This window comes from Xiphophorus couchianus, chromosome 11, assembly GCF_001444195.1.
Source record: "Xiphophorus couchianus chromosome 11, X_couchianus-1.0, whole genome shotgun sequence".
In the NCBI taxonomy this organism is placed as follows: Eukaryota; Metazoa; Chordata; class Actinopteri; order Cyprinodontiformes; family Poeciliidae; genus Xiphophorus; species Xiphophorus couchianus.
Window position 1 is genome coordinate 6,248,099 of NC_040238.1, and position 27,307 is coordinate 6,275,405.

Sequence of the window (27,307 nt, forward strand, 5' to 3'; positions counted from 1 at the left end):
CTTTCCTACTTACGGAAAGTTTCTGTTTATATCATAGGTTTTTGGTGCCTTTCTATCCTAAAGAAAATATATAAAACTTCAGATATTTCACAAAAAGATATTAACATTCATGGAAAAACCTCGCATAACCTTATATTAAAGCAGAAAGTTTTAATACGTTTAATGCGAAAGTTTTTACGGCTTTCTTACTGTAAGCCGTAAGAAAGGCTTACAGTATTCAATTATGCCACTAATGCCACTGATTAGTTCACTAATTATGAACTAATCAGTACAGTATTGAGGGAATGCAAAAGTATTGCGAGGAAACGCAAAATAATTTTCTTTCCATTTCCTCTTGAGGGCTCCGTAGTATTGAGGAGAAAAAGAAGATTTGTCGTTTTTAAAAAAATAGTGGGATCGTTATGAGAACTTGAGGTATAGCTATTAGGATCCAATAGATGGCAGTAGTGCAACAATAATGGATGCCAGCTCCCGTTAAAATCTATAGAAGAAGAAGAAGTACAAGTACTCCAATGTGGAAGGTGGCGGTACAGCACCTGAAGTTGTTTGCCAACCGACTTAAGAATAGAAGAAGAAGAAGAACAAGAAGAAAAAGCAAAAGTAGCAATTCTGATGGATAATATTGTATCGTCAGATTCATCTTAAAACATCTGTAGATCAGGAACCTCGCCTGGATCAGTGCACACGTGAGTCTGCTTCAGGTGGATTCAGCACTGTACTAAGAAAAGCAGCGGGAAAAGTTTCACATTGTTACCGATTAACAGGTTTTGACATCCGATAGCGTCGGCTACTGGCAGTTACCGTCACGGCTACCGTAGATTTAAACTCTTCACCTTAAATTCAAAAAGGCCTTCCCAAATTTTTCTACCCACGATCACGTGTCTGGTGCGTTTTCACTGTTTAGTGAAAACATTAGAGAGCGCTCCACTGCATGTTTGTGCACGTAAACTTCGCCTTGACTGCTGCCGCGTTTTTAATTGATACGTCAATATAGCTGCCATCTTGTAACGGGCTGGTGACCTTGCTTCCTAATACATGGGGTGAGCGTCAGGCATATGTATCTTAAAATAGGAATAACACGACAGATTTCAAGGGATGTACAGTGGTGTTCGTAGCAATGTTTCACCAAGAAGGTCCTGGGTTCGATTCCCGGCCCGGGGAGTTGCATGGAGTTTGCATGTTCTCCGGCGTCCCTCCACAGTCCAAAAACATGACTGTTAGGTTGATTGTTTTTTCCAAATTCTCCTTAGGTGTGAGAGTGTGTGTGAATGGTTGTTTGTCCTGTCTGTTTCTGTGTTGCCCTGCGATGTACTAAGAAAATGGATGGATGGACGACAGATTTTATATTGAATAAAAATTGTTCCCAGTTATCCCTAGTTTTTTTGGGATTCATGTAAGTTTATTACTCTGTGGTATGGTTTTATTCCTATTTTACAGAAATTATTAGAATGCACAGTATTCCAGTCAGTATTGTTGGTGTTGTACATTCTGATAAACACATTTTATCATTCATTTGAAGTTTTTATTAAGGTGGGAAAGAAACGTCTGTTAACATCATATCAGGAAAAACTGGCAAGATGAGGTGGACGAATACAAACTGCATGGCATTGTGTTAATAGAAGACAGTTTCTTTCTCAATCTAGACATGATCAATGACTTGTACATAGTTGGCTATTCTATGCAAAACGGCTTGAATTTTTCCATGAAGCATTTTACTGTTACTTATTGACCAAAGTTTGACTTGAGGCAAACGTTTTATGGAGAAGACTGTTTTGACGATGAGTTTCCTCAGAAGGCTGTTTCACAAAACCAGGATAATGGTTAAGCTGGGATCTTCTGGATATCTGAGCCTCGACTCAGTTTCACAAAAGAGGTAACATATAAATCACCATGGAGATTTATTCAGTGAATCTACCCTGCACCCAGTGTATGATATCCAGGCAGTGTTTGGCAATTGCAGTATCACAGACATTGCTATTGCTATGGGGACTGAAAATCAATATATTTTGCAGCATTACTGCAAATTCTATTTATTTTCTACTTTCTTGTAGTAGTTAATCATCTTACTGATTAACTTTGTGACATATTTTAGAATGAGCTTTGTTGTTGACTACATTTTATCATGATGTGGCAGTAAATCTAAACACACTAATTGGTTCACCTTTCCAAAGGTTTGGACTAGATATTCTGCTTCTGTGTTTGCAGACTCTAGCTATGCTGACTTGTGAAATCTGTGGTGAGGAGATATTGTTGGAGGAAGACATGAAGACACATCTCTTTCTTTGCCACCTAGAAAATGATCTGCACTGTCCCCTCCGTACTCTGTCAGGAGTTGATAATGCTGGGCTCTATTTCCACATTAAATCTGCACATTCTGGAGAGCAGCAAATAATCCAAGACCCAACTCGCCACCCATGTGGTTCAGCTTTATCTGACAGGACAAAAGCAAGTAGAAGTGAAGCCAAGGAGTCCCAAACCTGTCAATCCCTAAGAGCTGTTGATCAAGCAGGACGGCTTACATCTAACTTTGCCTCTGCTGTTAACACAGAGCATAAGTATTCATCACCTGGAGACTATGCAAACTCCACTGCAGCCTCAAAAACACAGTTTGCTGAAATCTCAGACCAAAATAATGTGAATGTCCTGAAAGATGAACTTCACCAAGCCCAGCCTTTATCAGCAGGTAACTATAATTTTTATGATTATTTTTTAAATTCCACTTTTGTATAAAATTGAATAGTTGCTTTATTTGTATTATAGAGAAGCTATTCTCCTGTCCCATGTGTCCACTGGTCTTCAGTTGCGACTTCCTCCTGCAGGAACATGTTGAGCTGCATCTTTTGGGACAGCACTCAGGTAATTGTTCTACATCTCAGATTTCCCTGTTGCTGCCATGTATTGATATAATATTCAGCTTTGCATCTGAGAAGTTCTCTCTGTGGCATCGGCATCAACCAGCTGTCTCTCTCAATGTCCCAAAAACAGTCTATATTTTTTTTTTTTTACAAACACACACTTTCCCTTTTTCCCAGCCAACCTTAATAGAATCAGAATTGCTGACTCTAATAATGTCAAATTAAAAAAATAGCAGCAAACACAGAACAAACTGGGATGTTAAGAATAAATAAGTAAATAAATAAATATCAGGTTTTAGCTTGATTAGATTGATGATGTGTTGCTTCATCAATCATTTGCTTGATGAAGTGACTTTCCACACTTATTGAAATGTTTGCTACTTCAGTTCAGACCGAAGGGTTACCATGGCGGCTTGGACGGATGCAGCAGCTTTCAGCTCTCTTGGCAACCGGAAATGTTGCCCATGTTGATGGGCTGATTTGCTATAAATTTGCTGAAAATTTGACAACTTAATTTAGATACTTAATTAATTAATTCAATCATTTTCTTTATTTATTTAACTACTCACTTGTTGGTTTTCCATGGCGGTGCACACTGATGCAACGGCTCTCACCTCTCTTAACAAACGGACAAGTGGTTTTGCTGGAGGTGCAAAACCACTCCACAATTATTGATGTCGTGTTGATAGGTGAGTGACTTCCACCAGATTTGTTAGGACCACTGGGATCTGCATGGACTATGGTCGGACGCTGAAAGAAGCGCCGGAGTTGTAAACGTTAACAACGTTAATAGAAACAAGGAGGCCAGGGAATTCTGGAGGCCAGGCTGAGTGGAAAAACTCATAGCCCTTCATCTTTATAGACGTAAAAGTGTTTATAGTCGCAGTTTTTCAGTATTTTTTTCTGTATACTCTGGAAGCTAAGCAATTAGATTTTGTTGCAAAATTCACTGTCGTTTCTTTGTGCAACGACAATAAAGTAAATGCATTTAGTTACCCACCTCTGGTTAGCATATTTTTTGCAGTACATGCATCAGCATATACAGTTATAACCCAACACAAACAAACACAGCTCTATTGAATGGGATATTTTATTACACAAGTTACTTAGGAGGTGAATTCCTCTGCTAATCCTACATAATTGAATTAAATCATATTTTCAAATGTATTTATCTCATCGGTGCTCTTCTGAAACCAGCCTTTGAGAAAACACTACAGCCGTACGTTTAGGTTTTGGTCCATAGATCATCAATTAGTTTTTGTCAACGTGACTCAGACTGGACAGTGGATGGATAATTTCTTCCATTTAAACTATTGAAGATAATACTTAACCCAGTCAACCATGTACAGAGGTAGAAAATTTACTGTATGATGATGGTTTTTATTTTTCCTCTCTTTTCTCATCAGTTGAGCTAAAACTATAAAACTATTGTATTAACTGGGACATGTTTGATTTGTTTTATTTCTGCCTGTTTTTTTAGGAGAGAGGTCATTCCAGTGCCCAATGTGCTCAGCTGTCTACAGCAACAGCTTCTGTCTGCAGGAACATGTAGAACTACACTTTGACCATGAACTGTCCAGGGACCAATCAGGTGAGGAGTGTGTATACTCATTGAGTTCAATTCAAAAATATTTAATTGATCCCAAAAGGAAGTTAAATGTAACTCAGATGAATTCAGATTCTTCACAGAGTTATTGAAGATTGTGATGACAGGAAATGTGAGATGAGTCTCTAAATGGCAGAAATCGGTCCTTTCTTAGTTGAATTAAATGATATCAATTTGTCAGTTATACTGTTAGTTGGTTTATCTGGGAACAATAAGAGCCTGAAACATAATGCCTGGCTTGGAGGTATCTAAAAAAATGAGATGTGGGGAGATTGAATTTGGAAGACAGCTGTGCAAAACAGACACATTTTTGCCCTTTTTGAACCAAATATTAAAAGTGGCATCTACCGTCAAGGAGGGAAAAAAAACATTGGATGGTATTGCATTGGAAAGGCTCATATTTCAAAGAAAAAAGTATTTCCTAAATTGTGAGTAAATTCTGAACTGGAATAGTGATTGTCCAGTTCATGGAAAAAGGTACAGATGCTCTGACTACTGAAGATAGAAAATGAGTCACAAACCTGTTTCTCCATTTCAACCCAAATAGGGCCTCTTTTATCAAAGTAATAATATGTCCTGTCAGGTTCAAACACCTATTGAGACAGATTTAACAAACACAAGAAAGACAAGAGAGTTAGATTCTTTTGTACTCGCGAGGAGAACAGCCAGAGATATGTTTTCAGTCACACATCTCTTCCGTTCTGAAAACATATGTGTCCGTTCTCCCTTTTTATTGCTGTTAGGATCCCTGTTACAGAGAGCATCTCAAAGGGGTCAGGAAACACTTCAGTCACTTGATTGCAATGCAAATGCTAGTCACTAACAAAACACATGGTATCTACACACTATATCAGTGGTTCTCAAATGGGGGTACGTGGAGGTACTGCAGGGGGTACGTGAAGCTTTTCAAAATATCTTTAAAAAATCAGTAGGCTCCTCATAATAAGTCTTGGGAAAAATTATTTTGTAAAAAGTTCGATAAAATATAAATGTGTGTTCATGCACTGAATTTTATATTCAGTATTTAGTTTCAATATCCTTTAAAATAAAACGGTTTGACTGGTTTTATACCTTTCTGGTGGTCACCGTCTTCTGTTTTTCTTTTTTGTTTAACCATGCAATGTTTGCAATATGGATGTATTTGTCAGGTTCACTGATATAAGTTGTTTGGCTTTAATAAATCAGACAGTGATTTTACAGCACTGTACCTCTTTTTAATTCCAAAAATGTTTTGCCCGTGTCAGGGGGTACTTGACTAAAAATATATTTTTAAGGGGGTACATCACTGAAAAAAGTTTGAGAACCACTGCACTAGATCATTCTGTTCCAGACACAGGATAACACAGAGCAAGTTGTACGTCTTCACAGCGATGGTTTTATAGCCATCTAACAGGTCAAGGATGCAGAGGTTTCTGCTGAGCGATAACCATATTGAAAACAGTTTCTCTGCTCTTCCACAGAGAGGCCTTCTGAGAAAGGAATCAAAGTAATTCTACAACACAGAAACATTCTTTATGCTAAGATGAAACAAATAAAAGCATTTAAGACAAGAACATTATAAAGGCGCATGAACCAACAAATATTTGATAATAATATACAATTTACCAAACAGTCCAGAATGACAGACATCACAAATTAGTTGCCCGATGATAGTGCCTATAATTTGAAAGGGCCACTCCACCATCTTGTTTTGATTTCTGAAGATGGTCTTTTCACAAGCGTGGCTTCTTTCCATTCCAAACGTGTTAATATAATAGAATCAAGTTTTTTAAAATAGGCATTTGAAAGAAACACGGGGAGGAAATGGAACAAGTGTGAAACTTTGGAGCACTGCATGTGTGAAACATGAGTGGTAAACAGAAAAAAATAAAAATAAAAAAAAGTGTGTAACTCAGGTTACTTGTAAATGTGTGGTCAAATTCCTACGCAAATATTAAGAAATTCCAAACACAAAATAAAAGTACACGGACACAATTACAATTTCTACAAACATAAAATTTCTACACACACAGATTTGGATTTTTTTAAACTAAATATGATAATTACAAATTCAAACCTCCTACGCCTACAAATATTAAATAAGTATGCACAAGTCACCTGATACACACAGAGAAAACTGTGGATTTTTGAGACTAATTTTATGCTTCTAGAGAGCCTCATATTCGTGCATAAGTGGTGTGTTTGAATGCTGGTGGAAAGCTGGGTCATCTGATTTTTGTTCGGAGTCTATTATCCTCTGAACGTACTTGTGCCAAAGTGGCAAAGGCGTTATTTCATTGAAATCTGGAATACCTCAGCACTTCTTTTCAATACTCCAAAATGATTTATAGACATACAGATTTTTCTGTATAGAAAAATCCCATTTCTAAGTCCAGTTGTTTGGCCACACTGTTCTTTTTCTTTTTGGCAACAAAAGATATTCCCTGGACCTGTAGGTATGCCTCAAGCACCTCCCATACAGTTGAAATAGAAACTTCAGAGGCCACACTGACATCCAGGAACAGGTAGATTTGGTATGACAAAAATTTTATTAAGTTTTCATCAGTACAAGAATTAAACCTCCAGTGCCTCCTGGGAGCCATCGCTTCAGGTATGTGAGGTTTAAGCACCAGTCAGATATTACTATGGTACGATATTCACATGATTGGGCATCTGCAATAACTTTATTGTCTATTAAAAAAATAATCAATTCTACTGTTACTTTGGTGAGCATAAGAAAAAAAGGAATATTGTCTATAGTTTGGGTGTAAATCAGCCAAATACCTGAATACCATATTCTGCAAGAAAAGACTGTAAATAGGACGCTGATTTAGAAGTGGTATAACCTAGTCTCACTGACAATCGAACCAGTCCAAGGTCAGATTGGAATCCCCACCCATAATGAGCTGATGCGAGTTTAAACAAGGAATTGGGGGTCGTCAAAAAAAGAATTGAGAAGAATTGGGGTTGTCAAAATTTAGAGCATTTACATTAGCTAATTTGACATTGTTGTTATATAGTTTACCTTTTACTATAAATAAAAAAACACCCATTGGAATCTAATACTGAAGAAGATGGTGTAAAGGGTCAATTTTTGCCCTGAAAGGCCGAGTGGAAAAGCTGCCTCACCCACCCACATTTGAAGCGCAGATATTCTGGGTTTTTAAGATGAGTTTCCAAACTTTTAAGATGTGAGAGCTTTCCTCCTTTTTACAGGATGGTTCAGATTTTTAACATTCCAAGTAGGCCTGTCACGATAGCAAATTTTGCTCAACGATTAATTGTCTCAAAAATTATTGCGATAAACGATAATATTGTCTGAAGACTTTTTTACACTGATTTAATGGAAATGATGTAATAATGTATGCGATTTCCTGCCAAAGATAGATACACTTTATTTTCAAAAGAATATTTAACACTGCAGCTGATAAATAAAATAAACAAAACAACCAAAAACAAAAATAAAATGGATTCTCAGTCTCCATTAACAAAAAACTCACTTGAAAAAGAAAAAACAACATAAAGCCAAAGTGGAAATAAATACTGCATTCAGCCAAAAGAGTGCAGATTATGAAGTCTGTATATTATGTTGCCCTTCAGTAATAATTAGATTTAAATAGAGAAAATGGGCACATCGACTACCTGATGCAATAGTTCACACTACAAGGTTTTTTGCTCCTATTTTTCCTCTTACAACAATCTTAGATCGTTGGTCTTTCTAAGATTGTGTGCTGTGTTACGGTAGATCTTCGTTGCCGCTCCGATCCAAATTAGGGGTTTTCCCCACTGGGCGCTTCAACGCAGCCTGTTGAATGTGACAGGTAGCCAATCAGAAAGCGAGGATTCTCCTAGTGTTTTCTGAGGGGAAATTACAGAGGGGAATCCCAAACAGCTGACACGGACTTCGGAGATAATATGTGAAAACAACATTAATGTTTATTCAACATGCAAAGAATATAGAAATGACAAGCGGAGGAGTTGGAGTGAAATTGCTACCGCAGTTGATAAACCCGGTAACTTTTCAGCTGTTCTTCGTTAACGTGACGTAAATAGGTTCTAATGATTTTCATTCAGTCAGGACTTTACGCTGACACTAGCCACATGCATTGCAGGTAGATTGTAGTAAAGCATTGATTAATGCCTGGTTTTAAAATTAGTTAACTGGACTTGTAGCCATTATTTTGTGCTCATTGTTGGACACCACGCGGCAGGAACGAACCCGATCGAACCGTTATACCAAGGATTTCTGTCGGCTAATGTGTGGTCTGTCAGGTTTTAAAAATGGGCCGACAGCTTTAAGATCGTGTCATGTGCGCTGGGCTTTACACTAAGGAAATGAGGAAGGGAGGGTCAGTGGAGAGCACCGGAGTTGAGCCTTTTTTCATTCATTGTCATTAACAGAAAGAGAAAAGGGCCGGAAGAGACGATAATGCCGATAATTAAAATGACGTCGATAGTTTTAATTTATCGTGCGATTAATTGATTTATCGTTTATCGCTACAGGCCTAATTCCAAGTAACAAAACCAAAATTAGTTGTCATATTCACTTCATCAACACAATTGGGGACCAATACAGTCAACTATTAAACATAAGACAAAATACAAAACCCTGGACAACCATGTCAAGAACTACAGCCTCTGCACATGGTGCTTTACCAGCTTTACCAACTGAGAACTCCCAGCAACCCATATTGTGGTGATGACATGCTGAAGGTGGAATGTCGGAAAGAGCAGGAGCTGTGTAAAGTCATATTTCTTTTAAGTTATGTTTTATATACCATATACAGATATACCATATACAGCATTTTTATAACAACTGAAGGTAACATAGTTACTTGCTTGCTCTATAAAATGGCACTATGATCCACCTTTTAAAACATAAACCACACCAACACGCCTTTCTAGAAACTGAAAGTGAGTTAGTGCTGTACATTCTGGGATTCAGTTTTTAAAGCAGTTTCTTTGTTCTCTGTTTGTAATTCTGTCCTTCGTGGCTTTAGTCATCAATAACAAATGATGACTGAAGGGATTCAGTTCTGCTGTCAGTGCTGGACTACACCTTTGGATGTGCAGAACATTGTGGGTTAGCACGTTTCAGCACAGAGGCCTCTCAAGAATGTGCTCACATAGATTTACTCCTCACTCAGCTGACGGGTGACTGTGCTGTCTAATTAGCAACACAGTCTCTGAGATTATGCAGCACATGATTTATTTAGGTCCAATTCATACTGGTGTCTTGGTACCAGGTACTTCACTGAGAAAATTTAGAAAAGGAAGGATTTCTTTATATGAGAGGGACACAGGAAACATCCTGAAAGGACACTGGCATTGTAAGGCTGCTAAAATGACAGTAATAACTATCTGGATTTACTGTATTAGCAATCCAGCATATTTTTAAGATGTATGTGTAAAAACAAAAGTTAAATGTGTTGCTGCAGGAAGTCCTCACTCCGACCTAATGCTGGCAAAAGTGCTTCAACACAAAGAGGAGCTAAAGAGAAAGCAGGAGGAGGCCCAGCTGGAGAGACAGGAGTTCAAGAAGCTGCAGGTTGGATTCCCCATGTATGTTCTATCTTGACTGATAGGTCTGAATATGTCAAACTAATATATTAAAAACATGATCCAACTCAGTTACACACCCTTTGGATTATGAGTCCTATGCCTATTTCTAAAAACTGCACAGTGTTTTCTGTTATATTCTTGTACACTATATTATTAGGCCCGAGCAGCAAAGCGCTGCGAAGGCCTATTGTATCTGCCCCCCTCTTTGGGCGCCTTTTTGGGGGCTTTATCATATTCAAAAACTCACCAAACTTGGCGGAAGCATATAGGCGGTTTAAAAATTTCGTATTTTAAGGTCGTCGCAAAAATTGCAAAAAAAATGGCTCAACGGCGCCACCTAGCAATTTTCAGAAGACACAATGGTATGAACGTACTTCATCGTAGAGACGTGAAATTTGGAACACTTGTAGAGCTCCCCAAAACACCATTCTACCCAATGGTCTTACATTTAATGTTATAAGGCAACTATCACAGGAAGTCGGCCATTTTGGATTGAAGGTCCGATTTTGTCCCAGATTTTGACGTTTACAGCCTTCGTATTTGATCGAACTCCTCCTAGGGATTTCGATTGATCGGCTTCAAACTCGGTCAGTCTGATCATAAGGCATGTCCGATTCAAAGTTATCAAAACGGTGTGTGTTTGAGCATGCTGAAGGGGGGTTGCCAGGGGTCAAAGTTCACCTACTCGCCATGAAACACGAAACTGTTATATATCCTACACAGAAACACACAGACCCACTAATCTTTCAGTTATTGATCATCATCGGGTGTCCTACAATACCCAATGGTCAAATGATGACAGCACTTAGGCCATGACCCCTGAGAACAGGAAGTGTCATGTTTTACTGTGAACGGTCGCTATCTTACCCCTTTGACCTAATCAACATGAAACTGTGTCCGGACACAGAAGACATGTTGGTGTGTTGTGGATTCCAGCCCTGACCAGCTGCGATGAAGCAGGTGGCGTTACAGGTCACTTTGGCGTGGCGAAGTGACCTGTAACGCCGTTGGTATACGTTTGCCTCTAGATTCCACATATTTTGACCAAGCTGCACCAAACTTGGCATGACTGATCCTGGTGTGATGCCTGACAATCCTATATTGTCATATTATGACATGATCTAAGCCCCGCCCCCCCAGAACAGGAAGTGCTGTTTTTTTCCTTGGAAAGTTTCATCTATGGCTCTCTTGACCTACTCAAGGTAATTCTGTGTTGGATGACAGATAGGAAGTTGGTCTCATTTGCTTTAAAGTGCCAAGACTTTTCAATGGCGGTGTGGCGAAGTGAAATGTAACGCCGTTGCCATACGTTTGCTTTTAGATTCCACATGTTTTGACCAAGCTGCACCAAACTTTGCATGACTGATACTGGTGGGATGCCTGACAATCCTATATTGTCATATTATGACATCATATAAGCCCCGCCCCCTCAGAACAGGAAGTGCTGTCTTTTTCTTTGGAAATAAATCAATCAATCAATCAAATTTTATTTGTATAGAACATTTCAGCAGCAAGACATTTCAAAGTGCTTTACATCATTACAAACACAGAATCACAATGCAATATAGAATCAATCATTAAGTCAAGTTACATCAATAAATTTGTAATTGATTACATTTCAAATACAATTCTAAACAGGTGGGTTTTCAGTTGAGATTTAAAGGAAGTCAGTGTTTCAGCTGTTTTACAGTTTTCTGGAAGTTTGTTCCAAATTTGTGGTGCATAGATGCTGAAAGCTGCTTCTCCTCGTTTGGTTCTGGTTCTGGGGATGCAAAGCAGACCAGAACCGGAAGACCTGAGAGGTCTGGAAGGTTGATACAATAAAAGCAGATCTTTAATGTATTGTGGTGCTAAGCCGTTCAGTGATTTATAAACTAACAACAGTATTTTAAAGTCTATTCTTTGAGCTACAGGGAGCCAGTGGAGGGACTTTAAAACTGGTGTTATGTGCTCTATCTTCCTGGTTTTAGTGAGAACGCCAGCAGCAGCATTCTGGATCAGCTGCAGCTGTTTGATTGATTTGTTGGACAGACCTGTGAAGACGCTGTTGCAATAATCAATACGACTGAAGATGAACGCATGGATGAGTTTCTCTAGATCTGGCTGAGACATTAGTCCTTTAATCCTGGAAATGTTCTTCAGTTGATAGAAGGCCAACTTTGTAACTGTCTTTATGTGGCTCTGGAGGTTCAGGTCAGAGTCCATCACTACTCCCAGGTTTCGGGCCTGATCGCTGGTTTTCAGTTGTAATAACTGAAGCTGTGCATTGACTCTAGATCGTTCCTCTTTAGGTCCAAAAATAATAACTTCAGTTTTGTTTCTGTTCAGCTGGAGAAAGTTTTGGCACATCAACACATTTATCCAAAGTTCCATCTATGGCTCTCTTGACCTAATCAAGATGATTCTGATGATGAGCTCCGTCAATGCTTGCTGCTGGCTGAACCGTGTGGGCGTGGCCAAATGGCGAATATCAGTCCCTCGCCATATTCATACGTTTGGCTCTAAATCATAGATCATCCGATTGGCATCAAACTGGATATGTATGACCTTTGTTCACCTCTAAAGAGTCCAACGGCTTTGAAATGTAATTTGACTCTACTGCGCCCCCTAAGTTAATACATCGGCTGTATCTCCTCGATGCATCGAACGATCTGCACCAGATTTTCTGACAGTCGTCAGTGAGCGCTGCCGAACGCATTCATGTGTATCGCCTCGTGGACGGGCGGGAAAAATGTGTGACAGCTTCTGCGGTGGCTGGCGGGCGGTGGTGCTGGAAACTGCGCCAGAGCTTCTGCAGTGGCTGGAACCCCCGCGGTGGCCAATAGGCCGGAGCGGCGCTTGGCTGTGAGGGCTGCACGAGGCTGCTCGCAGCTTTAATTATTGCTATTATTGTTCATCTTTTTTGTGTATATATTTTTTAACTCTAAAATTTTTTTGTGAACCTTTAAATGTGTTGCTGCTGTTGCACCTGAATTTCTTTGTAGCACAATAAAGACTGTTTCTATTCTATCTAATAGAAGGTAATATTCTGTAGTTAGACTGACGTTGATGTTTTCTAAATTACAACATGTATAAATTATATTAATTGTTTTAGCTTTAGACAAATGTAAGAAGCAGCTGATGGGTACCAGCGGACGAAGCAGCATGTGGCTTGGGTGGTTGCTGAGGCAAAAACTCGGGCATGGGAGGAGTTTGTAGAGGCCATGGAGAAAGACTTCGATACGACTTCAAGGCGATTCTGGTCCACCATCCAGCGTCTCAGGAGGGGGAAGCAGTGCAGCACTAACACTGTTCATAGTGGGGATGGTGTGCTGCTGACCTCAACTCGGGACGTTGTGGGCCGGTGGGCAGAATACTTCGAAGACCTCCTCAATCCCACCAACTTGCCTTCCATTGAGGAAGCTGAGCGTGGGGACTCTGGGTTGGGCTCTCCAATCTCTAGGGACAAGGTCACCGAGGTGGTTAAAAATTCCTCAGTGGGGCATGCCGTGGTGGCGTAGCGGTTAGCGCGACCCGTATTTGGAGGCCTTGAGTCCTCGACGCGGCCGTCGCGGGTTCAACTCCCAGACCCGACGACATTTGCCGCATGTCTTCCCCCCTCTCCTTCCCCGTTTCCTGTCAGCCTACTGTCGTATAAGGGACACTAGAGCCCACAAAAGACCCCCTGGAGGGGTAAAAAAAAAAAAAAAAAAAAAAAAAAATTCCTCAGTGGCAGGGCCCCGGGGGTGGATGGGATTCGCCCGGAGTTTCTTAAAGCTCTGGATGTTGCAGGGTTGTGTTGGCTGACGCGACTCTGCAATATTGTTTGGACATCGGGGGCAGTTCCCCTGGATTGGCAGACTGGGGTGGTGATTCGCCTGTTCAAAAAGGGGGACCGGAGGGTGTGCTCCAATTACAGGGGGGTCACACTCTTAAGCCTCCCTGGCAAGGTCTATTCAGGGGTCCTGGAGAAGAGGGTCCATTGGATAGTTGAACCTCGGATTCAGGAAGAGCAGTGTGGTTTTTGTCCTGGTCGTGGAACTCTGGACCAGCTCTACACCCTCAGCAGAGTCCTGGAGGGTGCATGGGAGTTCGCCCAACCAGTCTACATGTGTTTTGTGGACTTGGAGAAGAAGCCTCAAATTTACCTCCAAATTTGAGGCTTCATCAGGTTGTGATCTGCAGCTTTCACTGGACCGGTTCGCAGCCGAATGTGAAGCGGCCGGGATGAGAATCAGTGCCTCCAAATTTGAGGCCATGGTCTGAGCGTGGGGACTCTGGGTTGGGCTCTCCAATCTCTAGGGACAAGGTCACCGAGGTAGGGTAGGGTGGCTTTCCCCTGTTGGGGTGGGGAGTGTCCTGTCACAAGTGAAGGAGTTCCAGTATCTCGGGATCTTGTTCTAGAATGAGGGAAGAAGGGAGCGGGAGATCGACAGGTGGATTGGCGCAGCGTCTGCAGTGAAGCGGCGCTGTACCGGTCCGTCGTGGTGAAGAGAGAGCTGAGCCAAAAAGCGAAGCTCTCGATTTACCGGTCGATCTACGTTCCCAATCTCATCTATGGTCATGAGCTTTGGTTCATGACCGAAAGAACGAGATCGCAGATACAAGCGACCAAAATGGGTTTTCTCCGTAGGGTGGCTGGGCTCTCCCTTAGAGATAGGTGAGAAGCTCAGTCATCCGGGAGGGACTCAGAGTAGAGCTGCTGCTCCTTCACATCAAGAGGAGCCAGTTGAGGTGGCTCAGGCATCTGGTCAGGATGCCTCCTGGACGCCTCCCTGGTGAGGTGTTCTGGGCACCTCATTGTGTGGGCCTCCTCAGATGTCCCACCAGGAGGAGGCCCCGGGGAAGACCCAGGAAACGCTGGAGGGACTATGTCTCTCGGCTGGCCTGGGAATACCTCGGGATTCCCCGGAAGAGCTGGAACAAGTGGCCCTGGGAGAGGGAAGTCTGGGCCTCCCTTCTGAAGCTGCTACCCCCGCGACCCGACCCCGGATAAGTGGAAGAAGATGGATGGATGTTTTAGCTTTAGCCAAATGTATGTCTAAAGCTATAACAGGCATTCAGTCGTTATCATTTTTAAGTGTTCTACCTGATGTCACGCAGGTTTCATGTGAACATCCACTACCTAATGCTTTCCCAGACAGCAAACTGTGAGTGAATTAATGTTGAAATATGGTTATGTAGAAATATTGAATCCATGTAGCCTGACATTGAAACCATATTGAAAGTGGTCGGTGACTTGCATGTAGAATCAACATTAAGGTTTCAACCATAACTGACACTATATCAATATTGATTCAACCATAATCTACATCTGTGTTGGTTGTATATTGATTCACGTATATTTTTTGGTCTGATGGGTCTACATCATAACATACCATTAAAAGTTTCTTCACTGGTGTTAAACACACAATTTTGTTGGCAGATGATGGGTATCATGATGTTCAAAGTTATCTTACATTACCTTATTTCCAAAAATGTGTGTACGCAAACTTAAAAATGACATGTTAATGTAATATGGCATTAATATTCCATATTATTTAAGAAAAGAGGCGTAGATCTGTAAACATATTTGACTCCTTTGTAACTGTCAGAACAACAGGAAGAACAGCGTCCATGAGGATAAACCTTGTACTGTATGAACCAGACAAACAGTATGTGTTGGGGTAACCCAAGTTTGACTCTGGTTGGTGCCACTTTGGTTCCTTGATGCCTTCCTCCCACTCTGGTACATAACAAAGCCACTTCTTTACAGTTTTGCTGCAGTCTTTGTCAGTCTGCGTTGGGTCAAACTGCTGAGCAGCAGCTGAAAAACACAAAAATAAGAGTGAGGAAGGCGCCGGTTAGAAAGATGATAAACATTTGAAACACATTGAACTATTAAATAGTGTACTGGTTATAGGTCTGAGAACATACACACAAACTGTACGGTCCATTTATACACTCAGTTACATTAATAAGGACATGCCAAGGAATATTCATGAATATTTAACTTAATGTTAGTCGACATATAATCACATTTACCTATGAAGCTGCAGCATAGGCACAAAACAATGCAGTTATTTTTCAATAAACACAGTTAAGATCAAAGTAAGATCACCAAACATTCTGCAAAAAGTTCTCAGAATAGAATTCAATTCAGAATCAGGTTGCAGACAATCCAGCAGCAAAAGGGGCTGTGTGGTTTAAAATGTGATAAACCCCACGTTTTAATAAAAATCTCCCACCCGGAGCTCCAAGAGGAAGATGGGAGGGGATTGGTCTGACAAACAGAATACCTAGATTCAACATTGACCAGTTGTTGTCATTTCAATCATTAGAAATTGCCCATAAAACATTGATTCTATGACATCTTTCCTACATTAGTTAATTGGCTAGAATTGGATGATCGTTTGATGGTTGATCCCACCGTCAGTCGTCGACTTTAACCATGAATTCAACCTTTTTTTACCATAATTCATTGAATTCACTTGCTATTTGGGATGTTAATTAATTTTTTTTATTAGTTTAAAATATCTAACGTAGCAAAGAAGAACTTTAAAAGATTAATGTTTCTGATTTTAAGCACCATTTTCTTGATGTTCAGAGGCAGTTTGGTTTGGATGGCAGAGGAGGTTACCGCCGCCAGATGGAGAGGAGCATGGAGAGAGCTGTGGCCAGCGGCCATCTGGCGCCAGTCGATTTTTATCTGAAGAAAGCTGATATGATGGAGTCTCTGGCCTCAGGGGTCGATGATGGCTCAAGCAGAACCCAGGGTATGTTTCTTTTAGACGTCCATCCATCCATTTTCTGTACACCCTTGTCTCTTAGAGGGGTCAGGAGATGCTGCTGCCTCTCCAGCTAACTTTCCGGGCGAGAGGCAAGGTCACCTGGACAAGTCGCCAGTCTGTCGCAGGACAACACAGAGACAGACAGGACAAACAACCATGCACACACACACACTCACACCTAGGGAGAATTTAGAGAGACCAATTAACCTGACAGTCATGTTTTTGGACTGTGGGAGGAAGTCGGAGAACCCGGAGAGAACTCACCATGCACAGGGAGAACATTCAAACTCTGTGCAGAAAGAACAACAACTCTACCAACTGCACCACTGTGCAGCATCTAAAAAACACTGAAAAACCGTAGAATTTTTGTTATTATTCATATATACACATATATTAGGCCATATATACACATATCAGTGCCATGTTTGGACTTGAACCCAAATTGATTGTTTTTGGACATAACTATCTTTGCAAATTTTGGCAAAAGAATTAGTTCAAAGACTTTAGACAGTATACTAGCTAGGGCTATAGGTCTATAGTTATCAGAGCTGCCAATTTTACCAGCTTTGTTTTTAATCACAGGAAGTAGAAGAACATTCATCAAGGTTTCAGGAATAAAACCATGCATAATAAAACCAGTGAAACACAAGGCAAGAAGAGGGACGACCCTTGGACTGGCAAATTTGAGATGTTCAGCTGAAATAAGATCCATAACTATAGATTTATTTACAGACAGTTCTTTAATTGCTTGATAGACCTTGTGTGTTTTGATAGTTTCTACACTAGTAACCTTGTCAACCTGGAAGGGTTCACTCTGTACACAGGTGAATAACTTGCTGTAGTGGTGTTGCCAAAAATTCACAATCATGTTCACCCCAGAAACACCATCGACAGTGAAAGGGAGGGAGGATTTACTGTTATTGATAGTTTTAACCTCTTTCCAAAAGGTTTTTGTATCCTTACCTAAAAAATTTTTTGCCAAGGAATCAGCCCTCATGGTTTGCTCATTCTGTCTAATGAAGCATAGTGCATATTTGTATTTTGCAATGGACAATCCAGGAGTTCCATTACTTCAATGTTTTTCTTCAGCAGGTTTTATATTTTTTATATTAATTCAGAAAAACATCATATGAACAATAACAAGCTCTATCACTTTTTTCCCAGAAAGACAACATCAATAAGTTCACAAAATGTCCCTGTTAGAAGTAGATAATCAGCTCCATCATCAGACAAAACGTCCTCACAGCACAGATGAACAAACCAAACGTTTTTCTTGTTACGATGGACAAAATCAGCTGAAAATAACTTACCTCACTGATAGAGATCCTTTTGTCCAGCCTCCTGATGGAACACCTTGTGTGTCTTCTTTAAATCTATTATCATGCACATCTCATGACAATTCTTAAAAGCAACTATGGACATACTCCACATTGAATTTATTTGTAATGTTCAACCATATTTATGCTGCGTTGTTTATGCAGCGTATGTTATATACTGTATGCTAGGAACTGTTTTCTAACTAGCTTCTTTTTCATTCATATCCTAAGTTGTTGGGTACCTCATTATAGCACTGCTATCATAGTGTTGAATTTTTACTTTTAAAGAACAATATGTGTTATTAGTTACCCAGAAACTAAATATGTGTGCAAATAATATTCTCTGAAACAGATTTACATAATGAAATGTTTGTTTTTTACCTATTAAAGACTGTGGTGCAAGGAAGTATGAACAGTGTATTGAATGTTGGAAAAATAAAAATAGTAGTGCTTCTTAATTGTGCTGAATGAATGGTGCTGTTTATAACTACAGTATGTAGCTTTTTAAGGTTTGCTGTTGCCTTTTATGTTGTTCCCAACACCTGAACCATTAACCCTCTCATCACTTTTTCCCAGGGGTCATCAGGGCATTGAGAGATTATTACCAAACTGAATGCAGAGACAGTGTTCATGTGTGGCTAGCTGTTGACACTGACCACTACAGCTCATCTGCAGGCGATAAAGGCTGGGGCTGTGGATACAGAAATTTCCAGATGCTCCTGTCATCCCTGCACAGAATAGACGCATATTCTTCAGTTCTACAAGGTGCACAACAAGTTACCTTATGTCTGTCTCTAAAAGGATCAGGAGTATCCATGCCTCTCAAATTTTAGAGGAATAGCAGTGGCACAGGGGTAAAGCATGAACCATAGAAAAGGAGGTCTTAATCCTTGATGTGGCTGTAGCAAGTTCAAGTGTGGGCTTGACGACCTTGGTGACCTTTGTTGCATGTCTTCCCCCGTTCTCACAACCCACTGTTCTTTCTGATAACTGACAATTGCAGGCCACAAAAATAGCTGACAAAAATTATAATTTTGACACTTTGTCTAATTTCAACCTGAAGATCCAATAATTTTCTGGGAAATTTAATGTGAGAGATGAACACAATGTAGTGGAAAATTATTAAGTGGGAGAATTACAAAAATCCTAAAAGTATAATTATTTATTTAGCCCCTTTACTGTGAAATTGCTAACTAAAATCTAGGTCAAAGAGTTTCTCTATAAACTTCTATAGGATGAGATCACACCTTTGCAATGGACACCCCAAAACATTGATCTTGTTCTTAAGCCACTTTGTGACTACTTTGACTCTGTACTTAGAGCCTGATCTTTAAAAAGACCCTCTCTGCTCCTGGATTGAGAGGGTCCTCCAAAGCCCCCTCCTTTATTCCCTCTCTTCTCTTTATTTTTCCTAGTTTTTATTTTATTTATGTTTTCACTTTGTTTGTATATATTTTATATATATATGTAAAAAATCTAATCTCATAGCAGGTGGACTATATGCATAGTTTCATCGGTACACACAACACTTTGTTTGAAATTGAGTTCCTTCATCTGGATCTGTCATGGAGAAACTGGCCTGTGTGTCATAAGTAGGAAGGATTCCTGTTGTAATGCCTCTTTTTTCCTAATAAAAAAATATGAACAGGATGTGTTTAGAGAAGAAATCAGTCCTCTTGTTGAAGACTCATGTATTGAGCATTTGCCTCTAAACGGGGATTCAAAATAATTCGTAAGTCAGCAGAGAGGTTTGCAAGTGGAGATTTGATCTGAACATAGAAAGGTTTTGAGCGCGAGGAGAAAGGTTTGAGAAAACACAGTGAATATTTTAAGGAGAGCAGAAGTTTTGAGAAGAAAGACATGAAGTCCTGCTTTTAATGTGTGCAGAGAGACAAATACTTTCCTTTTGGAAGTACAACCAATATGGTTAATGTGACATGTGGTGGTTGTTCTCAGGTGTTTACAGGGTTTTAAAGCCTGGAAACTATTAAATCAGTTTGATGATAACCAGTCTTGACCCTTAAAACTGTATATGTAAATTACCTTTTTTTTTCTTTTTTTTTTTACAAGTCCTATTTTAAAACACCTGCTTGACATATTGTAGTGCTTGTCAGAATTACATGCATATCTTGATGCCAATTGCTAACATTACTTCACAATGAATGAGATATTTATACTTGCTCATTTAAACAGATGTGGATTTGTTGTTAATGCCCAGTTTTGTACAGTTGGGAGACTTATGACCTGACTGTTATCAAGACGGTAGAGCTGTTAAAACAGGAAGCCTCTTTCTGCTGTTTTATACGCCAAAGGAACCTAACGTTAACTTAATGAAATATAATATATTATTTTTACTGGCAGTGATATAGATTCCAGTTTTGTTCATCTTGCATTGTCCTTCTCCATCAGAAAAGACAATACCTTCTATTCCTCGGGTTCAGAGAATGATTGAAGAAGCCTGGAAGGAAGGGCTTGATCCCCAAGGAGCATCACACTTCAGTAAGCGGCTGCAGAGAACCCAGGCTTGGATTGGAGGCACAGAGATATACGTCCTCCTCACCTCACTTGGAATCAGGTGGGAAAGCTTCTCTGTGTTGTTGCTACTGTTCTGAAGTAATCTCTTGCTGCATGGTGTGACATTGCTGTAGAATGATTTTTATGCACCTTTGCAGTGTTCCAGATTCAAAGAGTTGACATTTTGTTAAAGTGCATTTAGTTTGATACAAAGCTTAAAATGTAGGTTGTGCTTACTGAGCTGTGTGAAAAGCAATGAGGCATATTTTAATTGTCTGTGGCCCCAGATAGAAAATATTGCTGGGCGATGGATGTGCACATTAAGGATCTTCTTACTGTTCCTATGTCCTCTGCTTCGCAGCAGCCAGGCACTAGGGCTAGTTGCACTGGAATTGTGGGGCTGTCATGGTGACATGCTGCATTCATGTTGCCATGACACAAATGTCCCTTCAGGGCATTGGTCAATGTCAATGTCCCTCCATCATTGAATAAATGGAAGATGATGGAGGGAGGATGGGATGGATGTCATTATTTTTTAAAGCTGAAAATGAAGTCCTTTGTGTTTGATTGCCAGCTGTAACCTTATAGAGTACAAAAAAAAGTCTAGTAACATTCTCTGATTTTTCTGCAGTGCTCGCATCATAGATTTCCACCAGCCAACTGGCAGCAAGAATACCCATCCCCATTTGTTTGACTGGGTCAAGCAGTACTTCTGTCAGTCCAGTAAGAGCAGCAGTCTGTCCCCCCGACTCATCCTGACCCACCTACCCCCACTTTACCTACAACATCAAGGTACACGATGCATGAACGTATCTTTCTGATTGATGAGCTGATTGAGCTTGTTAAGATGAACATTTTTCTGATGGTTGTCTCAGAATCCAAGCACGTTGTTCTGTACCCTCATACTGATTGCTGCAGATCATAGCCTAATATGGCTTTCAAACAATTCAACCTTCCAGATGGAGGACCCTCACATGAACTTTTAAAATAATATGAGGTTACTTAGCGACTCTGCATAATCAAGCTGAAGTGCCATAATTGGTTCTGATTGTCGTGGTTTTGTGATGAAAATCACATCCCTCCTCGATACAAATCCCTTTTCAAACTTTTCGTCTCTTTTTTCATGCAAAACTATTGTTTGAAGGATCATAATTTTGTGGGTGTGTTTGTTTAGAAGGAACACAACTTCCACTTCCAGCTGCTGTGGTTTTTGTCAGAGAGCAGAATCGATAATTTTGAGGAGTTCAGCACGCTCTTGGTTCCAGTTTGACCTAAAGAACGGGGACTTCCTTGAGTCAAAAGGTAACTTGACATCAGAGAAGACAGAAGTCACATGTGGAGTGCCTCAAGGTTCAATCCTGAGGCACCCCCTTAAGGACCACCTTATTTAATATCTATATGCTGAAGAAAAGCCGGTCTTGTGTGAAACTCTGTTCCCTCTGTGAAAATCTGTTCCCTCTGTGTCGGGAGTGTAAATAAATAAATAAATGAGGTCTTCAGGGCCTTTTCACAAAGATGAAGACTTCCTGAAAAGATGAGAGTGTAGACTTTCTGGTAAATCCCGTTCTAATGTAAAATATCACAGATTACTGGATTAAGGAAATCGAAGCTCTCGATTTACCGGTCGATCTATGTTCCCACCTTCATCTATGGTCATGAGCTTTGGGTCATGACCGAAAGAACGAGATCGCAGATACAAGCGGCCGAAATGGGTTTTCTCCGTAGGGTGGCTGGGCTCTCCCTTAGAGATAGGGTGAGAAGCTCAGTCATCCGGGAGGGACTCCGAGTAGAGCCGCTGCTCCTTCACATCGAGAGGAGCCAGTTGAGGTGGCTTGGGCATCTGGTCAGGATGCCTCCTGGACGCCTCCCTGATGAGGTGTTCCGGGCACGTCCCACCAGGAGGAGGCCCCGGGGAAGACCCAGGACACGCTGGAGGGACTATGTCTCTCGGCTGGCCTGGGAACGCCTTGGGATTCCCCCGGAAGAGCTAGAAGAAGTGGCCCTGGGAGAGGGAAGTCTGGGCCTCCCTTCTGAAGCTGCTACCCCCGCGACCCGACCTCGGATAAGCGGAAGAAGATGGATGGATGGATGGAAATTTGTAGTATACTGCATGCTATCACACATAACAATTTTTGAGAATTTGGAAACAGTTACCGTTTATTTCCCAAAGTTATGGGGGAGGAACCATATAGTTTAGCTGCCTGAAATAATCTGTTCCCCCTACAAAGAATAGGTTATTTCGGACAGCTATTCAGGAAGTCTTAATCTTTGTGCCCTGCTATCAGCCAGTTTCCATCCTCTTATATCAGCAATGAAAAATTATAAATTCACACAACGTGTAGGAAACCTGTGTTTGGTGACTGACTTTTATTTGTCAGGCTTAAGTGACAAAAATTGGAAAAAGACCGATTGTCTTGGCGTTTAGAATAATAACACAAAAAGCCTAAGAAGACCTCATTTATTTATTTATTTTATAATTTTGTTTTTGCTTCTTTTTTAAACAGCTGCCGATTAAACTGAATGTTGCAACCTTGACATGATCATATGAGTTGTTTTACCGAGAAATCGATCAGAAGCGCCGTGAAAATGGTCAGATCTGCCAGGTCCGCCTCTCTGGCTGCAGTGCGCGCTCCCGACACAGAGGGAATAGATTTTCACAGGGGAACAGGATTTCGCACAAGACCGGCATCTTTTAGTTCACCGCTTGTTTGTATCTTCCATCACTTCCGTGTTGCAGCAAATTTGAAACGTTGCACCTTTGTTTTTCTTCTCTTTTTGCTGCGCCGTCCGATGACGCCGACAGCCAATCAGTGAACAGAACGACGCTTGCGTCACCCACCAAAGCAGGGACCTGAAAAGCAGGGCCAGCCTACAAAAAAAGACGGTGGAAAAGCTCTGAAAACGAGTTGAGTAGAGCCGGGCCGAGCCGGTGGAAAAGGGGCAAATGTCACCAGGTGACTTTGAACTCATCCAAGCACTGAACAGATACATGTGAGGATGTGCCATAACGTTCTCCAGCAGAACAGAAAAACAACTGAGGATATCTTTGTACCTAAAGAGGGGCGATGTAGAGTCAATGCACAGCTTCAGTTATTAGCCAGAAACCAGAGATCAGGCTTGGAACCTGGGAGTAGTGATGGACTCTGACCTGAACTTTCTGAACCACTTAAAGACAGTTACAAAATCGGCCTTCTATCAACTGAAGAACATTCCCAGGATGAGAGGACTTATGTCTCAGCAAGATCTAGAGAAACTCATCCATGTGTTTATCTTTAAATGTATTGATTACTGCAACAGTGTCTTCTCAGGTCTGCCCAAAAAGTCAATCCTCCAGCTGCATCCAGAATGCTGCTGTTCGTGTTCTACTAAAACCAGAAAGATGGAGCACATTACACCAGTTCTAAAGTCAATACACTGGCTCCCTGGAGCTCAGAGAATAGACTTTAAAATATTTAATTTGCAAATTACTGACCAGCCCAGCAGACCTGTTGTTCTTGTGTCAACCTTCCAGTCCTCTAAGGCCTTCTGGTTCTAGTTTACTCTTCATTCCCAGATTGAGAACCAAACATGGCGAAGCAATATTCAGCTTCTAAGCTCCTCTAATCTGGAACAAACTTCGAGAAAATTGCAAAACAGCTGAAACACAGAGTTCCTTTAGATCAAGGCCAAAGTGCCACTGGTTCAGTTACCTTTGACTAATAAATGGAAAACAGTTTAATTCTTGTATGTATTACAACTTTTCATTACTTATCTTTATTCTGGTACTGTAATGTAATGTGTCTTTTTTGTAAATGGTGTGTTTTTATCATGTAAAGCACTTTGAACTGCCTTGTTGCTGGAATGTGCAACTAGACTTGACTTAATACCAGAGGTGTGACCAAGTCACTGTGTTGCAAGTCTCAAGTAAGTCTCAAGTCTTTGTCCTCAAGTCCGAGTCAAGTCTCAAGTAAAGACTGGCAAAAGTCGAGTCAAGTCTCAAGTCAGGAACCTTTAATTTCAAGTCATTTCGAGTCGTTTTTATTTTATTTTATATAATTTGCAATTATACATAAAATTCAAATAATAGACCATTTGTTCGTTTTAAAATATGTATTTATCTCAAATGATAGAACATGTGTAGCTGAACACAAAGTATAAAAAACATTTTTAAATTGGACCACTTTATTGCCCAGTTCTGTTAAACTTGATATTCAATAAAAAAAGACGAAAATGCTGACATTTCCACAGCACAATACAAAGAACCATAACAGCAGTTTTTTCCTCTTTTCTCTGACCTGTCAAAACAATATATTGTCAATATAATTTCCCAACGTAGATGTCTTCAAATACACCAACCATCCTTAGATGATACTAGACCCGGTTCATCATCATGATGGGACAGAGAGACTCTGTTCCCTGTGTTCAGGTCCAGAATCTGCTTTCTGTTCCGGAGCCCCGCTCACTATCCACCGGCTTCCTGAGCTAACACGGTGCACATTATTTGTGGAGGCATTTGAAGGACCGGATTTATGGTAAACAATCACCAATTTAACCCGGAGTACACATGCTAACACGAAGTTAGCTAAAGTCAACTATCTTACAGCAAAAGAAAAGCGCCACCTACCGATCTTTGTGAAGCTTCAAATGCCGGACAAAGTTGGACGTCGTGGCATTTCCATCCGATATTCTCTTCTTGCATGTTTTACAAGTTGCAGTTCGTTTTTTAGTCGAAAGTTCATAACCTACGTAGTCAAAAGAAATTACTCGCGGAAGCATATTCGAGCGGTTATTTCGTATTTCGTTCCCTGAGCTCTGTAGCTTTGCCGCGTTTTTTTAAACGTCCAAATCCTGTTAATTTGATTGGTTGTGCTGCAGCTACGTACACATACATACATAAGGAGAGAGGAAAACCATAGTGACGGTCTGCGCATATTGATACGGAATGAGTGAAATTAATTAATGACGCCACTTTATAAATAATGTGTTTTAAATTTTAAGACTTTGAGTAAAAAATATCAAGTCTTTTCAAGTAAACAGCTTCAAGTCGAGTCAAGTCCCAAGTCAATGGCATGAAAGTCAAAGTCAAGTCCGAGTCTTTGAGCATTTTTTCAAGTCAAGTCTCAAGTCGTGATTTTAACGACTCGAGTCTGACTCGAGTCCAAGTCATGTGACTCGAGTCCCCACCTCTGCTTAATACTAGATTACCCAGGACACATGCATATACCTAAATAGCTTAGTAGGTTGCATTATCATTTTCATGTCTAATTCTCCCTAGAAACTATAACTTATATGCAGTGTGTACAATGTAGTCATCAAATGTTCCCAGAGGTCATTCAGGTTTTTTTTTCATGGCTTCCAATACTGGGACTAAGGCTGGAGTCCCTGGAAACTGTGGTGGAGAGGAGGACACTGAAGAAGGTTCTGTCTATTATGGACAATAAACAGCACCCTCTCCACCACATAGTGGACAGACAGCGGAGCTCCTTCTCACATAGACTGCTCCAGCTCCGCTGTTGTAGGGACAGATACAGGAAATCCTTCCTGCCACATGCCATCTCACTGTACAATAAAAGCTAAATCATTGTTCTGCACTAATCAGTCCAATTTTGCACAACTGCACTGTGGCACACTTGCTGTACATATATTTACATATACATATCTGCATTTTTTTTTAAATCTTTGCAAGGACTGCTCTTAAGTTGCTTTTATATTAACAGCATTCATATTTTTACAATTTATAGCATTTTATATTTTATTTTTATTTTATCTACAACTACTACTCAGTGGTAGTTATTGTCTTGTCTCTATGCTGTAACTGCGAAGTAATTTCCCTGCTGGGATGAATAAAGTACTTCTATCTATTCTATTCTATATTGTATGATGTGATGTCCATGTCTCTTGAATATGTGCTATACTGGATACTCTCTGTTCATATTGCAGTTTAGAAATCACAGTAGACCAGCATGTGGCACATTTTAATCCCTGTGTCCTCTCCTTTAGGTCACAGCCGAACAGTAGTTGGTTTGGAACAGAGGAAGAATGGCAGCCTGTGCCTCCTGCTTTTGGATCCTGGCTCTTCATCATCTGACACCAGGAAGCTGCTGAGCAGGGAGACGTGCCTGACTGCTGTTCAGTTTGTCAGGAAGTTCCCCAGAAATCTAAAGCACAAACAGTACCAGCTTATAGCAGTACAAGGCGTGTTGTCTCCTGAAGAGAAGCAGGTGAGATGTGTTTCAAACACAAAGCACAGCATGTCGACAGAATCTGAGTCATGAAACTAAACTTGAACCAATTTTAGTTCAAAGTACTTAGGAAGTGATCCTGGTAAGAAGGACTTGTTCTCTATGATCAGCCTTCTTTTCTGCTTGCTTTGTTTTCACAGATAAGAATCTTCAACTCCAGAACATTATCTGCTGAAAGGACTCCATGAATGCAAATGATTTTTTATATACTATAATTGATATACTACAAAATGTATATACAATTTTAAACTTTCTAAATAAACAGTTTGATTTTTTGCAGTCTTACTTTCATGATGTCCTGTTTTTAGTCTATGGTAGTTATCTTTTAAGAGTGCATAACTATACAAAATATTGAATCCTTTTAAAATCAGGTTATTTGCATGTATTTTAAAGGAATCCAAGATTAGTTGAAAATGTTGACCTAAATATGTTGCACTTTTTCTATTGCTGTTTGTGATATGTAACGATTCATCATTACTTCAAAAATGTAATATTTTTCATTATA

General features: G+C 40.3%; 1 protein-coding gene across 5 annotated transcripts; it reads left to right on the forward strand.

Moving 5' to 3' along the window:
* The first annotated feature begins 525 nt into the window (after positions 1-525).
* zufsp (zinc finger containing ubiquitin peptidase 1) lies at positions 526-27,087 on the forward strand. 5 transcript variants are annotated; one of them, XM_028031384.1, is made up of 12 exons: positions 526-686; positions 2,206-2,348; positions 2,583-2,683; positions 2,761-2,856; positions 4,336-4,446; positions 9,879-9,988; positions 16,568-16,736; positions 18,644-18,832; positions 20,477-20,642; positions 21,213-21,373; positions 26,561-26,781; positions 26,943-27,087. In XM_028031384.1, the coding sequence occupies exons 2-12, from the start codon at positions 2,215-2,217 to the stop codon at positions 26,988-26,990; spliced, it is 1,506 nt and encodes a 501-aa protein (XP_027887185.1). In that variant the 5' UTR covers positions 526-686; positions 2,206-2,214; the 3' UTR covers positions 26,991-27,087. The 5 variants fall into 5 exon arrangements, with proteins under 5 accessions (XP_027887185.1, XP_027887182.1, XP_027887184.1 ...); XM_028031383.1 differs by adding an exon at positions 1,796-1,873 and having other exon boundaries at positions 539-686; positions 2,206-2,683; XM_028031381.1 differs by having other exon boundaries at positions 2,206-2,683.
* Positions 27,088-27,307: the final 220 nt, after the last annotated feature.

Excerpts from the sequence above, each read along its gene's own strand:
- zufsp (XM_028031381.1), top strand. The coding sequence starts at position 2,215 with ATGCTGACTTGTGAAATCTGTGGTGAGGAGATATTGTTGGAGGAAGAC. Across the intron at positions 9,989-16,567 it reads AGGAGTTCAAGAAGCTGCAG|AGGCAGTTTGGTTTGGATGG; the intron begins GTTGGATTCCCC and ends CTTGATGTTCAG. Across the intron at positions 20,643-21,212 it reads CTCACCTCACTTGGAATCAG|TGCTCGCATCATAGATTTCC; the intron begins GTGGGAAAGCTT and ends ATTTTTCTGCAG.